The sequence below is a fragment of the Eucyclogobius newberryi genome, unplaced genomic scaffold (genome assembly GCF_026437365.1).
Source record: "Eucyclogobius newberryi isolate DKJ021-1_F unplaced genomic scaffold, fEucNew1.0.hap1 SCAF_10, whole genome shotgun sequence".
NCBI lineage: Eukaryota > Metazoa > Chordata > Actinopteri > Gobiiformes > Gobiidae > Eucyclogobius > Eucyclogobius newberryi.
Window position 1 is genome coordinate 31,119,477 of NW_027315724.1, and position 18,444 is coordinate 31,137,920.

General features: G+C 41.2%; 1 protein-coding gene across 1 annotated transcript in view; it reads right to left on the reverse strand.

Annotated features, from left to right (window-relative positions):
* Window positions 1–18,444, reverse strand: part of lsamp (limbic system associated membrane protein) — a 248,899-nt gene that overhangs the window by 96,793 nt on the left and 133,662 nt on the right. Inside the window, exons 2-3 of the mRNA XM_072454838.1 lie at window positions 2,027–2,171; window positions 1,154–1,241 (exon numbers count right to left, since the gene is read on the reverse strand). Of these exons, the coding sequence (XP_072310939.1) occupies window positions 1,154–1,241; window positions 2,027–2,171 (233 nt within the window). The remainder of the gene's footprint in view (window positions 1–1,153; window positions 1,242–2,026; window positions 2,172–18,444) is intronic.

Here is an 18,444-nt window from a genome sequence, read left to right on the forward strand (position 1 = left end):
TTCTCTCGCTCCCAAAAGGTAAGCAGCAATTGAGGCACGTTTGTGAGGTTTAAAAAGTCAGTGTATTGTACCACTGACAGCTCAAAGGCACCTGCAGAGGATATGAGACTATGAAGTTGAAAAATAGGACTGGAAGCTATACTGAGCTTTTATGGATATAACAAGGGCTCTTTCTGCAATGCAATGTAACAGGAAAACCAATTAACAGATTACAAAATGTGTAAACTGTGTGCGAGAAGGGTTCATTAAATGCGGTGTCATCTGTTTGTCACCTTGGGGATATGTATATTTTTACTTGAATTCAGTACAAACATTATGTGGGGTTTGTATTGCTTAGAAATCCATTGAAAAACAGCAACTTTTTTTTCCTGGGAGCTGGGTTGCCTCTCCACAGATCTGACTTGATGTTGGTTTGGTGGCGCCACTTGCTTGTCTCCATGGAGATAGATGAAGTTCAATGCCATACTATGGAACACTTTAGGCAAAGCTACACGGGGATTAGCAGATGGCAGCTCCTCCTCCAAAAAGTGACATAGTGCACCTTAATGTCAAATGGTGCTGTGATGCTTTTGGCCACTAGGGGATACTTTTTTTCTTTTTTTGGTACCTGCATTTAAATGAATGGACTTATATTTTCATTCAAGCAAGAAGTAGCACATGTTATGGTTTTATTTGTGTTTGGCAAGGGGCCGTAATATTTTGGAACAGAGCCCGAGCCAAATCCTACAGTGCCAAAATAAATACCAAATTTTACCTTTATTGACATGCCATTTTGTTGGTTAACACATATAAATGTTGACTGTTCTTGGACGAGGAAGAATAAAATACCTTCCATCAAGCCTTCTATCTTCAGCAACAATAACTTCTTGAGTTTTATCCCTCAGTTTTTCTTCTTTGAACTTCTTCTCATTACTTTAGCTCTAAACTCCATTCACGAGAAATCACATCCTATTCTTTGAAATGTTAGACTAGTGCCCGCGTCTTCTCAAGTGCACTTAAGATTCATTTGAGATCATGATGGCATTGCTGGAGGCACGTGTTTGTGAGATTTTCTCCCAACCTTTGCATATTCTTTATAGAGACATTTTCTATTCATGCGCACAGTGTTGCAGTTGTCGTCGTTGCTAGGTGAAGGTTAAGGAGAGACTCTTACCTTGTACAATGAGGTAGACTTGTGAGGTCTTGGGCATCTGCTTCGTCTGTATGGAGCATATATATGAGCCTTCGTCATAAACATCCACCTACACACAAGAAACAATCAATTTAGACTTGCTTATCTACTATACTATACTATACATGTCAATGTGTTTGGCCTTTTTTAGCTATTGATTTCTTGACACTCACACAAAGCATCTTGAATATTTATGATTTACATTTCTTGATGCTATTGTCCAAGGCTCATAAGAAGAAATGCATTAAGCTCTATAGAATTGTAGATGGTGGGGAAGGTTCTCGATTTAGCCTTCTCTGCCATTGAATTCATTTTGTATCCTTGAATAATAGTTTTACACACTGATTAAAATTACAAACGAGGCATAATGAATGCCACTTGTGATTTATGTAATCAGCATAATTAGTGCCACCTACTGTAGTTGCCAGTTATGCAATTTTGGCATGTATTTGCAAGACAAGTCCATTGGGATGACTCACTGACATTTGATATTTGCAAGAGTTATGAGAAGCCAGAGCATGTTTAAGTATTGACTTGTATTAATTTAACACAATATTTGGAGTAAAAAATAAAATTAAATAATGATATATATTTTAAAGATGTTCAATATTGAGGTAATTTACTTAAGGCAACTCCAACTGCAAACTCATTCTACCCGTGAGTATAGGAATAACCTGAATAATGAATACTTGAAGTAGTGTCCTGGTGCTTTGTATAGTTTATGGTGCATTCATGTGGTCCTCAGATTATTAACATATTTGCATTCATGTGCTTTTGTCTCAGAAAATCTAGATTGTACATTTTCCCCCGAGTTCCCACGGACCACATGAATGCGGCGTTACCAGGGGGACTTACCTTCTGTATGCGCAGGCTGTACTCGAGCTGCCCTTTAGTGACCAGGTCTACTCTGGGGTCCAGAGACCACTTGTCCTGTCCCGCAAAGATGATGTTGGATCGATTGAGCCAGGCCACTCTGGACACTTTGTCGTCAACATAACACCTGTCAGGAGCAAGAACACACAACGTCAGGAGCAAGGACGCACAATGTCAGGAGCAAGGACGCACAATGTCAGGAGCAAGAACACACAACGTCAGGAGCAAGAACACACAACGTCAGGAGCAAGGACGCACAATGTCAGGAGCAAGGACGCACAATGTCAGGAGCAAGAACACACAACGTCAGGAGCAAGAACACACAACGTCAGGAGCAAGGACGCACAATGTCAGGAGCAAGGACGCACAATGTCAGGAGCAAGAACACACAACGTCAGGAGCAAGAACACACAACGTCAGGAGCAAGGACGCACAATGTCAGGAGCAAGGACGCACAATGTCAGGAGCAAGAACACACAACGTCAGGAGCAAGAACACACAACGTCAGGAGCAAGAACACACAACGTCAGGAGCAAGAACACACAACGTCAGGAGCAAGGACGCACAATGTCAGGAGCAAGAACACACAACGTCAAGAGCAAGGACACACAACGTCAGGAGCAAGAACACACAACGTCAAGAGCAAGAACACACAACGTCAGGAGCAAGAACACACAACGTCAGGAGCAAGAACACACAACGTCAGGAGCAAGGACGCACAATGTCAGGAGCAAGAACACACAACGTCAGGAGCAAGAACACACAACTTCAGGAGCAAGAACACACAACGTCAGGAGCAAGGACGCACAATGTCAGGAGCAAGAACACACAACGTCAGGAGCAAGAACACACAACGTCAGGAGCAAGGACGCACAATGTCAGGAGCAAGAACACACAATGTCAGGAGCAAGGACGCACAATGTCAGGAGCAAGAACACACAATGTCAGGAGCAAGAACACACAATGTCAGGAGCAAGAACACACAATGTCAGGAGCAAGAACACACAATGTCAGGAGCAAGAACACACAACGTCAGGGGCAAGAACACACAACGTCAGGAGCAAGGACGCACAATGTCAGGAGCAAGAACACACAATGTCAGGAGCAAGGACGCACAATGTCAGGAGCAAGAACACACAATGTCAGGAGCAAGAATACACAATGTCAGGAGCAAGAATACACAATGTCAGGAGCAAGAACACACAATGTCAGGAGCAAGAACACACAAGGTCAGGAGCAAGAACACACAATGTCAGGAGCAAGAACACACAACGTCAGGAGCAAGAACACACAACGTCAGGAGCAAGAACACACAACGTCAGGAGCAAGGACACACAACGTCAGGAGCAAGGACACACAATGTCAGGAGCAAGGACACACACAACATCAGCGAGAGATTACACACTGTGAGCTTCAACTCTCAAACCTTCAAGGATTTGTTTTTAACTATATTATTACTCAACCAACTTTTCCACTTTGCAACTACAGTCTTCATGGGGGTGTGATTGTTTGCTGAATGTTCATCAATCTTCTACACTGCCTGCCTAAAACATAAAGAGGCACGTGCGCTAATATTTGGCTTTAGCTTTGATTACAGCACACATCCGCGGAGGCATAGTTTCAATAAGCTTCTGCAACATTAAAGGAGTCATTTCCATCTAGTGTTGCATTCTTTTTCACAGTGGATCCTGCAGTTGTCCAGTAGGAGTCTCGGATCTACTGTATTTGCTTAGTTGAATCAAGGTGGTGACTTTATTTTTGGACAGGCAGTGTATTAATAAAAAAAATAAAGAATAAAAATCTTTGAAAAAACGGATTCTTTGTGGGGTCATCGCTCCACAGATCTGACTTGTAACTTGGCCTAAAGGAGCTAGACATGTTTAATACTGTGGTACATTCTACGCAAATGAATCACATCTGAGACAAGGAGGTGGCAGTATTTTAAACTGATTTATGATGTATAAGATCTTGGCTGTACTTTGTATATAATGTACCACATCTAAGTTCCAGCATCTTTCAGCTTCATGTGTCAAATGTTTGCAAAACCCACAAAAAGAAGAAAAAAATAACAATGCGATAACTTTTCTTCACGTTATCATTTCACAACGCAATATCTCTCTCCGCACTTCGGGCTTCGCTTCGGCCGTTATATCAATATTCCAATGAGAATACTGCATTCTAAAGTTAGATTCACCTAATCACACAACGCAGTAGGTGGCGTCTCACAAACTGTCAGTTCTCAAACATTCCTAATCCTCCTGCGCCTCCTCGCTCTCTTCCTTTGTCTTCTGCACCTCCTTCTACTTTCGAGGCTCATGTTCGCCTTCCTCCTGCTGATGAACACATCGCCGTCAACAGCGAGCCTTTTCGCAGGGGATGAGAGCGGACGCCGGCATCCTCTTGTTTACGTCTCGTCAGGGCATTACGCAGTTACGACACACACACGCGCGCACACACACACACACACACACAGAAACACACACACACACACACGGGGAGAAGGAAGGAGCGAGACGAGCCCCGGCGTTCACCCCCAATGAATAAATATAAATGCAACAAGACGCGGGAATCAATGGGAATGGGCATCGCGCGTAATACAAGGCGACGGTGAATGCAGATAACATGCAAATCACCTGGCTGGGTACGAGGAGAACGTTAGATTACTTGCCTGACCAGCCAGTCCCTCCTACATTCTGTTCAACAGCAGAAGGGTCTGGAATCGCACCATTAGGGGGCGTCAAAAAAACTCTTCAAGCGTGAACCGGTCCAACTACCGCCGCTAATTTGTGTCACGTGTCTCTCGAATGCGGAGGACATCCATCAAATATTTTTGTAACATTCAGAACAAAATATATAACTTCATTTACCTCAGATTTACAGAGTTTTGAGCGTCGCTTGTTCACTCAGCAGAAGTCGTTTCCTAGTCTGTGTTATTTTACCTTTTCCCCCGTAAGCCGCCATGTTTGTTTAGACACAAACGTGACAATGCGTTTGTCTGATTGGTTAATCCGCCTGTCAATCACTCCCTTTGGTAACTGGGTTGGATTCCGGACCTTTCTGCGTTTGAACAGAATGTATAGGAGGGACTGGCTGGTCAGGCAGTGAGATTACTCTTTGTGGGGAGTTGGAGACCCGGGGTGAGGTGTAAAAATGGTGGTTCGGTGGCCTGAGACTGGTGCACAGTGGGGAGCGGATGTCAGATTTGTAGAGGGGTTTAACACACAGCGTGAAATCTGGCCGACTGCTTCTCTAAAAATGTAAAAGGTACTTGCTTGGCGGATATTCTGGGATACCGTTTTATCTTGTTCTGAGATTAATTACGATAGGATTTTCAGGAGGAAGAAACTGCAGTTAATTGGAGAGTTGCATAATCGTATACACAATGTGAAAACCAGGACGTTTTTGTGTGTTCAGTGAATTTGGAGCTCGGTGCTCGATTTGGCAATGCGGTAACATAAAACGTAGTCAAAACTATATTACAATTTCCACCTTTCAGCTCTGTCCAGCTCAAATAATCACTGTGCGGTCAGAGATGTATTTATTCAATTCAACATAGTGAACTCTACTGAAATGTGCATTTACCACCACAATATCAAAGTGAGATTCCAGTCATCCACAATATTGCTCGCACTTATTTGCCAATCGGGACATACTGCACTGCTGTCTTCTTCATTTGCACCTAACAATTATTTTAGTTGGACTAGCTGACTAAAATAACTGCTACTTAATTGTGTAGAAAAATGTAAGACAGAATGAACTTTCGCCAAAGAATTCTTCACACTGATTGGATTCACCTATAAAGAGGACTATAGGACTAAAACAGAAGATAAGATAGGACAAATAAAAGGTTATCTTGTCTTAAAACAGGACCAGAACGAGACAAAAAAGACTCAAATGGGCTCAAACCAGGATTACTGCCCTCTACTGGCTTGTAGTGTAATCACAATAAAAACCTTTCAAACTCGATACTCAGACAGAGGACTAAACAAGCCCATTCTAAAACTAAAACGTCCTTAGAATGGAGTGTTATTTCAGTATCGATATGTTACAATAAGTATCAAGTGCAACCCTAGTTTTAGTGTTCAGGTACAGATCTTTTGGGCAATCCTATTGGTCTAATTACACCAAACAAAATAAACAGAACAGGATAATTCCCTCTGAACCCTGGACAATTCAACAAAACCTTCAACATTTCATTCTGCATTGAGTCTCGTTAGGGGATAGCCAAGATACCATCCACTCGACCGATCCCGTGGGCTCAGGTGTTGTTGTCTTTGCAGCCACTAAAGCGCTCTGATGGACTGTTAACAGACGAGTCCTTATCTAAATGATAATGCCGTGTAAGTGAAGCGCAGAGACAAGCTGAGGTGTTCTCCGTGAGCCAATAAACTGCCCTGTCTCCATGGCGGCATCCAGTTTAGATTTCACCGCTTGCTTCCTTTCATTCCTCATTACCGATCGTCTGCTACCAGCGAGGAGGCAAACAGGAAAAAAGTCACAAAGTATTTTTCAATTACAATCCAGTGGAATGCTGATGGAGACCCAGAGATGCACTGTGGCTTGTGGAGAGGAGATAAGTTTTAAGTGGGGTTTGTAATTGAAAAGAAGAGCTTTTGGAAGGGGCACGGAACTGATAAGGTTTTTCCACACACTCTAAACATTGAGGTATTTGTTGTAATTAAAGTTACATTTTAAATTGATAATGTTTCTGCTGCATTTTAAGGATGGAAGTTTTTTTTTAATAGAAAGGTTATTCCGATTTAATTGCCATGTTTAACCATTTCAGCATGTCCGGTTTGATTCACTACTAAAGTAAGTAGTCAAGTGCTTTGAATATCATTGAGCAAAAAGTACGATACACGCAGTATGGGTTTGATACACCTTTCTCTACCAAATAATGTTTATAATGCATGCAATTTTTTGAAGGACAAACACATACACAGCAAGCAAAATGAAAATGTTCAGATTTCCACAGATTTCTATTAAAAATCTATTCAAATACGCATAAAAACATAATGACAAATCAGCATCCCCTCCCAATGGCATATCACTGAAGCCTATGTAATTAAAAAGCACATACAAACTAAACTAAACTCTTTATTAAACAATGTCAATACATCAAGCTAAGCCACAGTTCATGGGTCATCAGCAAATGTCCCAGCATCCCCTGCCCTTAGACCCTCGTTCTATGCAAGGAAAAACTACAAAACCCTTTAGGAGAAAGTGTAAACCTGGAGGAGAACCACAGTGAAGACAAAATCCCACTCCCACACACAGACAGGATGATGCGTTTCCATTTGCTGATAGACTGTGGAGCCAGATCCACTCAGGAGGAGAGAGGGAGGTTCATCTAGCAAGACGGTTCATCCAGGCAGATACAAAGAAATGCCACTTTGAGTCAGCTCTGACCATATGCTCTCTCATAGGGTTAAAAATGACAAAATAAAAGCAGAAATACCACATGTACCTGCTCCCACACATCCAACACGTCTCAACCAAGATTTGTGCATATTTTCCTTTTATCCGCTCGCACCTCTGCCTCCTCACTCCATCTGCCTCTGAAGCACTGCTACTTCTTCAGGATGCAGCACGGCGCTCTCATCTCACCGGAGAGCAGTAAGTCATTATGCCCCAGCCTATGAGGAGGAGGAGGAGGAGGAGGAGGAGGAGGAGGAGGAGGAGGAGGAGAAGGCTACAGATGTGCACAAAAAACAAGGGGTACGGTCTCAGAAATGTTCAAAACTATGAGAGAAAAATGCGTCATGAAAGATATTTGTCAAAACAAGAATCAAAAGATACAATGACAGTGCATAGTTTAAGTTGTGTCGGCTGTGAGGTTGAAAAAGGTGCTCCCAAGTCAATGTTGAGAAAAGTTCAAATTAAAATTAAAGCAAAAGTTTAGATAATGAAGTTTGAACAGCGGTCAAAGCTGTAAAATTTAGACAAAGAATAAATGGGAGTAAAAGACTAGTGAAAGTAAAAGACACCATCTGCTGTTTTTGTGTACTGTAGAACCTTATAAAGCACGGGTCCGACACCAAAGCCATTTTCAGTATTTGAATAATTTTGAAATCTAGTCTGGATAATTTAGCGCGGCATATATTCAAACGAGGCACGAGTTACGCTGTCACAGGCAGTGAATCAATGACAAACGTGCTCATTTCAGCGTCTCCCCTTTCTCTCACGGCACAGATCGCACTCAAGAACAAGCTTATTTCTGTGTTTGGAACATGAAAAAGCAGGATAAAATCTTGCTGTCAACACATAGCAACACAGGAGGTGGTTACTTTTCTGTCAGTTTTTTATTTTGGGCAGATTGGTCAGTATAAGTATTACGATTATAAAAATGATAAGCTCTCATCGTTTGTGGGTGGGGTGGAATGTTAAGTTTGTGGCCCTCAAGCAAATTTAGTTGGTGAACCCTGCTATAGAAGGGGCATTTGCACTGAATTGTCATTTTTAATTCACTTTTAAATGACAAATAATAGCATCCATGGCATAAACAATTCAAACAAAAAAGAAATTGAAGAGTTATTTTGTCTCGAAGGGTGAGAAACTTGAAACGGGTCAAATGTCTGCAGTGAGGTGCAGACATTTGAATCCGATTGCATTGAATCCGATTGCATCTCTTAAGGCGCGCATGGAGCAGCGCAACGGCGACTTCACGCTAAAACTGTTCTCATGAAACGCTGCTCTTTAGTCAGAGTAGAACTGTGGAAACTAAACTCTTTGTTTGTTGACACCGGTAACTCTAACAACACAGACAGGACGTACATGACTCACGGGATCTGCTCTTTCTTCCCTCTCTGTCCCCCGCACCACAGCGAGCTTGTTTCACTCGGATGTGTGTTTGCAGTGGGGACGTTATGAAAGAAATGCTCCGTCTCTCACTCGCTCCTCGCCCTCCCTCCATCTCGCTCAGCTCTGACCTGTCAGTAATCTACAGCCTGATTGTGTCCAATGCTGTACACCGCCCAATCATAATTCCCTGTGCACAGGGTGAGAAATTTAAACATGAATTGTGGGAAAATAACGAAAAGGTAAACCGCCAGACTGAGCGCAGGCGGTGAAAGAAAAGAGAGACACCTCGAGAGCCCCGTGTGTCAGGTAAGTAAGTGAGAGCAGGGGAGAGGCTCAGAGAAGGGAGAGCATGAAGGATCTGCGACACTGAGGGAGGAGCGATGATGGAAAACTAAAGTACGTCGGCGTGATGCGCGTGCAGGGTCTGTCACCCATTTGACTGAGCATACCCTCACAAAGAGTCCTGCAGGTGCCCCCGGTGAGGTGAAAAACAGCTTAGTGTCTTGGTTTTACAGACAGACTTGCAGCTTTATGCTAAAAAAAACGTACAAAAACTGACATTCAGAGACTCCTTTTCAACTGCATCTCAATTGAATTACTGGCCAAACCTCAGCAAATTATTCATGCCGGAGAGGATCGCACAGTTTCCTAAAAAATCATGCAGTTTACTGTTGCATATGAAACTACAGGAATTTGCAATTTGACTATACGTTCTACCTTTTTGCCTCTGCTCACACCTGGACCAATGCAATGTCCACTCTTGGGTTCTGAAAGCTCTTCTGCCAAGTTCAATTCATTTATTTCAAACCACACCACTGTCACCAAGTTGCCCGAGGAAGGATTTGTTGAGATTTCTTATCATTAACACCCACAGACGACTTCTGCCCCGACAACTTGTGCAGTGAAAATAAAATTGAATTGAAAGAGGATTTGGACAAATTGAGCTTGACACCAGAGTTTTGTAACGGCGCAGAGCAGGAGTCAAAAGTGCTAGACATTGATCGTTGAGGTCGCGGTTTAAGGTTGCACTTCTTGTCTGACATTTGTCTATTTTTGTTGGTATAAGCTCAGTCTCCTGGGGCCCATGTGCAGGTGCCGAACATGGCGGTGGCCACTTTCTGTTCTCGCTAATGAGTGACTAGAGGCAGCACACAAGCGTCAATCACAGAAGTCAGTTGTCTCCGGCTTTCCCCTCTTCCACTCTAGCTGTCAAGGTGCGTCATCTATACAGGCCTCGGTTGGCTGTGGCCTGTCTAAACCACATCAGAAATAAAGGTTGGTCTGTCAGTGGCTCGGCCTGATCTGTGCACAGCCTTTCACAAGTCCCTCATTGGGAGCAGAGTTTGATTGGAATAGCACTCCACGCTCCACTGATTTGTAATAAAACTCCATCCCGTTAACACACTGCAGCCTCCCGATGACGCAGGACATTAGCTGTGTTATTTAGGCCCGTATAACTTTATTTATTGGGGGAAAAACTGGGCAAAGAATTCATTTTAATCTCTGTATTTACTTGAGCTTACTTAGAACTGACATTTTGGCTGACATTCTGATTCTGGTTGTGAAGTAAATAGTCATACTAAATATAAATTCATCAGTAGCATTTTGAAACTTCTAATGAATATTCAACATACAGTATTATTTGATTATGAACATTCTGAAATTGCGCACCAATTAATTATTGAAGACAGTATGCAAAGTATGCTGATGCTACCACCATCATCACTACTACTACTACTACAAATACAAGTTTTATACAGTACTTTTCAACAAAACATTTCAAATAGAGCAAAGAACAAACCAAGAGTAAAACTGGCACTACCGCCTCTACAATTATACATTTCAGTGTCATACTTAATCTTCTGAAATACAATTTTGCGACAAAAGAACAAGCCTGTAAATGCTACTAAATATCTGCTGACGCTAGTAAACAAAAGTCTTGTAGATTAAAAGCACTTTTTCATTTAGCTGGACCGTACCGTGTTGCAGCCCCTTGGAGACGTGGCTTTGTGCGGGGTTCTCTGGTGATGGATGCTTTGGTTGCTGTCCCACACTGTTTTACCCTCAGCCTTTGTTGATGGATGCTATATTACACTCTTTCTCTGCCCGCTGTGCCGTGCCAATACAGACCGGCCAATAGGCTATAGCTGACAGGGGACTGTGTGGGCTGACAGATGCTTGGGCAAGAGCTGCTGAGCTGGGCTTGTGTTGACAGGAGGGCTGGGCTGGATGGATCTCTGCTCCAGGGCTAGCCGTGGGGGAGGACCAGAGACTGAGCCTGAGCCGGGAACCAGTAATGAGGGAGCCGCGATGAGCTCAGGCAACAGCACCACCCGCGATCACGTCAATACTGCAGCGCACTAACTACTGTCATGTTTTATTGGATTTCCTTTTCCTATTTCTTTTTTATTTCATTTGTAGTTTTTTGAAATAAACACATAAAAGTTATAAATTATATATATATATATATATATATATATATATATATATATATATATAATTGAAATTTATTGGTTTCAGCTTCATGTTTTTGGGGACATTTCGAGGAGGTTTTCATCATTTAGTTTTAAATTGTTAAATTGTGCGTGCGTGTGAGTGTGTGTGTGTGTGTGTGTGTGTGTGTGTTTGGCCTCCTCCCAGAATCAGAAAATGGTCAGTTAAATCAAAATTCAAATAACTCTTATTTTAGGGGTTCTGTAAATATTGTATAGTGGCCTAGAATCCTGATGGGCGCTATCACAGAACATGTCCGCAGCCTGATCCTGATCAAACGGTTCAGCGTTCCAGATTCATGCTCTAGAATATCTGTAATAGCAGACACCGGTCTTGTCTGTCATAGATTCCTTTAGTGAAACTTGTTTCCACATTTGATCGGGATAAAAGGCAAAAACTGCTCTGACAAGAATATGGCTTCTTGTGTTTCACGCTTGCTGAGCCATAAGCCACTGAAGTTAGACACGACAGCTACGTCTTTGTTGTCTCCAGCCAGGCGTGAGCGAGGGTTTCGTCCAAACAGCCAGGGAAAGGAAGGCAAAAGAGAGGAAAAGAATAGCACGGAATGGAAAAGTATGTTTGAAGTATATTCGTGTAATATATAAATGAAAAATTCTGTCACTAGCCAGACGTCATCACTGGCAAATACATGTATCACACTACAGACCCAGCATACTTTTGAATTACATGTAGCATCGTAAAAGGAAGTGTAAAGAAAGATGTTACTTTGTCAAAGCTCCGTCATTGTACTCCTGTTCAATTCAATCAAGTACGTATTTCTTTGCTGCTGTGGTTGACATAAAATACTCCCCCTTCTACATCTGCTTCAATAAAACTACTGCTGCACCAACTAAATAGAGTTTTTTCTGTTTTTCCACCACTGCCAACTTCTTTTTCCTACCCTAAACTGCTCTTGCTCCTACAAAAACAACTTTTTTCCGTACTCCTTCTGATACAACTGTTACCATTACTACCACTAGATCATGCGGCCAGAAGCCCAAAAAATTGGACCTGACCAGGTGAGTCAGAGGGTTCAGCCAAACATGCACTGAACGCATAAGAAAAAGCAGCTACAGATGAAAAAGTACAGGAAAATAGAGTGAGATGAAGCCTCACTCAGCTCTCGCAAAACCAAATTAAACTCACTTCTATTCACAAAGAAAAAGAAAAAAGAAAAAAAAGCCCTAAGAGCAGTATCTTGCCCCAGATACTCTTAGAGCAGCAGGTTAAATCAAATGTATTTCAGGTTTTAAAAAAAACCTTAGCACTGGGCGAAGCGGAACAAAGTATGTTTTAAAATAATTTTCACATAGCCACTGCAGTATTTGAAAGGATGTATAGATATGTTCACTCTAGTCCCTAACCTCTCGCTCACTGCAAAGTCCTCCACTAATTAGCAGATTATACAATCCACTCCGCCACAGAGTGATTCTACTCCTCACTGCGGGTCACGTGGCTCTGGGTGAAATCATTTCCCCAAAACTCAAAAACAAGTCATAGATATTGATCAAATCCATCTGACATGCTCAAATTTATGGACTAATAATCATCATACAAGTTTTAATTAACATGGATCTCATTTTAAACAACAAACCTTATGCAATGCCTGTGATATTATTACAGTTTAAGCAAAACTGAGTGGCGTTAACGACTTTAGAGCGTAATTGTATATTTAAGATAATCGCGAGTAAACCGTGCTTTCATTCACTATTGTTGTGTCCAGTTAAAGCCTGTCACTGCTCTCGCAATGCATTTTGGTATATAATGACCAGTCTAGTGACCAGAATTGGACACTACATTTCAAAATGCATTTTGGGAAATTTTGAGCATACCTCTTTTTCATTTGTGGGACATTTGTGGGACATTCGGATACCACTAAAAACGGCATGAGCCCTAAATGGTGCCCAAAGTAGAGAAAGGTGCAGACATTCGGAGGCAGCCAATGACTCAAAAACTGTGGCTTTGAGTGTGATTATCTCAAATAAATCAGAAATAAGAGGTAGTATAATCCACAACTGTTGCTTTCTTGTAGTGTCCACAGGAATATAAACTGGGGTGGCATTAGCTGTCATATACTAATGGCAGGTTATATCATAAAAGTGACTATTGTCGGATTTTATCTGTAACCAATGGTTGGATGGTTTATTTGGCAGTTAACCACTCAAATCCATTTACCATTGTAGGAGTAGGAGAGCAGACAACCTGTCAAATAGCATCGAACCATAGTAGTAGTAGTAGTAGTAGTAGTTAAAATACTGTAATTTACATGTCAGTTTGTCACTTTAATTTTTGATTGGGCTCTAAATATTGGTGTTCAAGCTATAAATCCTCTGCAGTTGAGAAATCATATCCAGGACCTTCTTGCTGTCAAAAGGCAAACCATATTGATTTATGTAAAAGTTACTTGCATAGTAACGTGTTGTATTTGGAAGCTTTTAATGAATGCCCCTATGGAACATTTCACATCAAAACTGAAAGTGAGAATGTGTTTTGAATAGCAGCACTTAATCAATGAGTGTTGACACTGGTGTTAAAGAGTCTGCGATAATGACTGGGATTTCAAATCCAGGTGCCACGGCTTAGGCTTGTGCTCGTGTGATTTCCACTGCAGTTTCTCTAAAGCGCTTCATGAGAAGAACGACATGATATGTGGAGGGTGATAAACTGTCATCTTTTATTAGAAGTGATTTCAAAGAAGGCAATGGAAGACTTTCCCACGGGGCACTGCAGGTTCAGCTTTAAGAAAGGTAAAAAATGAGCCACGAAATATGAAAGGCTTGTCATTTGTCTCTATTGTTTCTGTATAAACGAGAAAGAGTGACAAACAATAAAGCGCAGCCGCCATTTTGGCCCAGCGCTGCCATCAGTCGCCAAAGTGAGTGAGTTTTGATGGATTTCCAAAGACAAACGCGGCAAAGATGTCCCCAGTGACATAATTACATCAAAATAAGCTGGAGGCATTTTAACAAAGACTGGAGGTAATTTGGACTATCAGTGCGCTGCTCTGTGCATTTCTTCGACTCGGCTGGAAAACTGAGAAACAAATGGACATTGTCTGAAATGTGCTAGACTTGGTCAATATATCTGCAGCTATAATTCATAACACTGCTAGAAAGGTTGCACAGTTATAACACATTGTACAAAATAGGAAATTACAAATAAGAAAACGGCAATGCAAACCAAATAAAAGCTTTGCAGAAATGAAATCATGACGAGTGTTATATATTTGCTTGTTTGAATGTGTGAAAAAAGTATAAAAAAGCAGCGTAATCAGTTTTACTACACTGTATTTCTGTCGTGTGACTCAACCTCACAGGTAACATACACATTCATCTTATGCTTGATAAAAGATAAACAGTGACTAATATTCACATCTCAACTAAATGTCATGTACCACCTCATTCTGATGGCTGTGAATCATCATCATTATTCTGGGTGTTATGTTCTTATTCAAAGGTAATAAAAAAACACATCGACACAACATTAAATCTCACTCTGAAACAGGCTTCTTATGTTAAAGCAAATAAACCATCATAACTCACAATTAAGCTTTTTTCCCCCTTTAGGCTGCAGTCATTTTATTACTTGGTTTACGGAATTTTAAATGAAATATATTGCACAGGCGGGCAAAATATAAATCTAAATTCAATTTCAAAAGATTTTTTCTTCCGGATTCTCCCAAAACGCACCAGGTCGTGCGGTACTTTATAAAAAAAAATAATAATAATAATTTATTTTATTTATATTGTAGAAATCAATAATCTAAGTGCGGCGGATCCGTAAACCAAGTAATAAAATAACTGTGGCCTTACTGTATGTCAAAAGAGACCAGCAAACTCTCTTCAGAGCGCAACCAACGTGCTAAACACTATCGTGACATTTAGAGGGAGATCATATTTAAAAAGAGGTAAAAAAATGACAGCAAAATCCATCCCAACCTTCTCCCCCAAAGAGTCTGTAAAGCTTTACTGTTGAGCTTTTTACTTCTTCCAAATGCCCCCGACAGCCACAAATCAACATATAATTCCCCCACCATGAAGCCCCTCCATCTCGGTGGCCATGCATCAGCGCCTACTGCATGCCATTAATCAGTGCAGGGATGATTGTTTTGAGACTGGACCAAAAGTCCTTTGGGCAGAAATTATTAATCAAAATGGGTACAAACAGCTCACACATTTTGAGCTTGGGTTCATTAAAATGTCTTCCTGGCTCAGGTGCGATTGGATTCTCACCTCCGAGGGTTTAAACTTGTGTTACTTTTCAGAAAGGTTTGAGGCACTAAATGGATATGCCAACTATAAAGTAGTAATGTGTTCTGCAACCACAATTATCATGACATCCACAAGGCCTGGTCTGTAATAGTTTAGCTTGTACATTATTTGGATCACAGTAGTAACCCTTTTCTATACTAGACTACTGTGTATTATGTATGTGTACAGCATGTGTTGTTTCATTTCTAAGCTGCACAAATGTTTGCCTTTCAAGCATTATTCATTTATTGCAAATTTGTGCTTTGTAACATCTATTCTTTAAGCCCCTTTATCCACCTGTTCATGTTTTGTTTTGAAGTCCAAAGCTCAGCCTGCATCTCCAGTGTTAGTGTTGTGGTGTGTTCACATTATGTCCAAACCCTGGTGCACTTCCTGCTAAGTGCACTACATGTGTGTACACTTCCAGCTCCACAGCTTTCCTGGAGCGCACCTGAGCACACAGAGACCAAACTAAACACTAATGTGGGAAATATCATACAAGCATAACAAGCAACTAACAAGAGCAAGTGAAGGAAATTAGACTCTGGAAAAATGTACTGATTTTAATTTGATCAATATTCAATGTTCTTCTTTGTATTCAGACAAAGTCGCTGCTCAAATCAAACTTCAGATTGTATTAAATATTTATTAAAATTGGCTGTCATTTCCCACTGCTCCCTACAGGGCACTAGCTCCTTCTGGTGACATGTGGTACTGTGCCCTCAGTCAGCGCAGTACATTTGATAAAAGTCAAATGTGAACACAAACCAGGCCGATAACGTCATGAACTCTGGTGCAGATTTTCCTCCGGACCAATAAGTGTGCACACGCCCTTAGCTGCTGTGGGGGCAGCTGCAGTAACCAGCTGATGATAGATGGCTCTTCATTGAGGCAGAGGCAGCTCGATTTGTGGCGAGACCTGAATGCTGGGGCTAAATCTCAGGAGATGTTGTGTGCTGTACTTCCTGCTTCTGTGTCTGTGCATTGCACTGGCCTGGTCACTACGGTTCAGCTGCTTCCTCTTTAAACTGTTCTCCGTCTCTAGACTCCTTCATCATGTACATTGTCTTCATACTATTGCAAAATACCTCTATTAGAACAAACAAAATGCTGTTGAACTAGATTTATAATATAGCATACCTTTATAATGACTTAATGGGATTCATTTTGAGTTATTTTATTATTATTATTATTTTCAATATTTTTTGCTTGGAGGCTTTATTGGACAGAACAGTTTTAGAGTGAAATGGGGATGAGAGAAGGGAGAACATACAGCATATTGTCAAAGCCAGGATTTGAATTCACTACTCTACGGCCTGCTGCATATGGAAGCTGGCATATGTGCTACTGCCTTAACCACTTGACTACTGGGCAGCAACTGGGTTGAATCAGATGCTGATTTAGCTTCACCAAATAAAAAGTGTCGAGGGCTAAAGGAAGCTCTCCTAGCTGTAAAAACACTGCCTTCTTTCGAACCGGGAACCGGAAAATTGAATGCAACGAAATAATTTCTCTCCAAAATGAAACAGGCTTATTTGAATTTAGTGCCCCAGCACACTATTTAGTTTCTTTGAGAAAGCTTTTGGGAAATTTTCCAGCAAAGTGCAACCACTTCAACATAGGCATCAAGGAAATATCACAGGAAGAGCATAGACAGTGTTTCTGCTCTCAAAGGTAGCACTTAAAACTGAAGATATGTCTTAAATGATTAGAGGTTGAAGCCCTGCTTATTAAAATTTCCAATGTGAAGCATCTTGCTCGCTCCCTGATCTAGATTTCAGCTCACAGGTCTTGCTTAAGTGAGATGTGAATGATGCAAGTTGACACTACACATGCAGTGCACACAATTTAGCATTGTCGGCAGGATGTTCAAATGTTAAGCAGCTGTGAGGTGGGAGTTGATATTTCAAATACAGAAACAGACATGTGTCACATCAAATGAGACTAAATGGAGTTAGAGAGGAATCTATGGTGATTTGAATAGAAGATGTGCACATGTTTGGAAGGAGAAGCTGAAGGAATACTGACAGCTTTAGTTAGTTTGAAAACCACTTGGGAAATGTCTCAAAGATATATGCATAATGTTGGATTAAACAAAAAAGAGATTTGATATTACTTCATTCAGTATGTCTCAAATTCATGACAATGCCAGTGACAGTGGCTATCTAGAATGAAAACTAGCTTAAATACATAAATGGGTAGAGAATGAATGCATTGAAGAGACTTTAACAAATAAAAATATACACAGTAATTCCAGTCTTATTTATGATTAATATAAAGTATATTTTCATGCAAGCCTGGTCAATCGTCAAACAAACTCCATATGCCCTGCAACTTGTTTTCTGTGCATACATAAAAGCAACACAAATGCAGTGTTTAGCTACGGCAGGACCAGGACAAACCACTACATTTGGGACTGACTAATATTGTGTAATCTTCCTTATATTGACTCTGAGTTAGATGAAACCACTGTGTAAAACATCACATAAAAGCATTTCAGAGGGAGATTTCTCTGCCAACATACAGTAACAAAAGCTTAATGAGTCTTGCATCCAGACAAATAGGCTCTTCGTATATGCATATCCCTTACGCAGCGGCATCCTTCAAGACAATAATGGTTATAATGCATAGCCATGATGACCACAAACACTTCAATTTCAAGATATAATCATAATTTTAACAGCAGCATTGTAGAGCAGGCTACGTGCACTCAGCATGAATCCCACAGCGGCTGCAGAGGTCTTTCATTGCACTTAGTGCCAAGGAAAAGTCTTTCCTTCAAGTGTTCCCCAGAGCGGTGTCCAAGGCAAGTTATGCTAACAATTATGGCACGCTCCGCAGTGGAGAGCAAAGGGT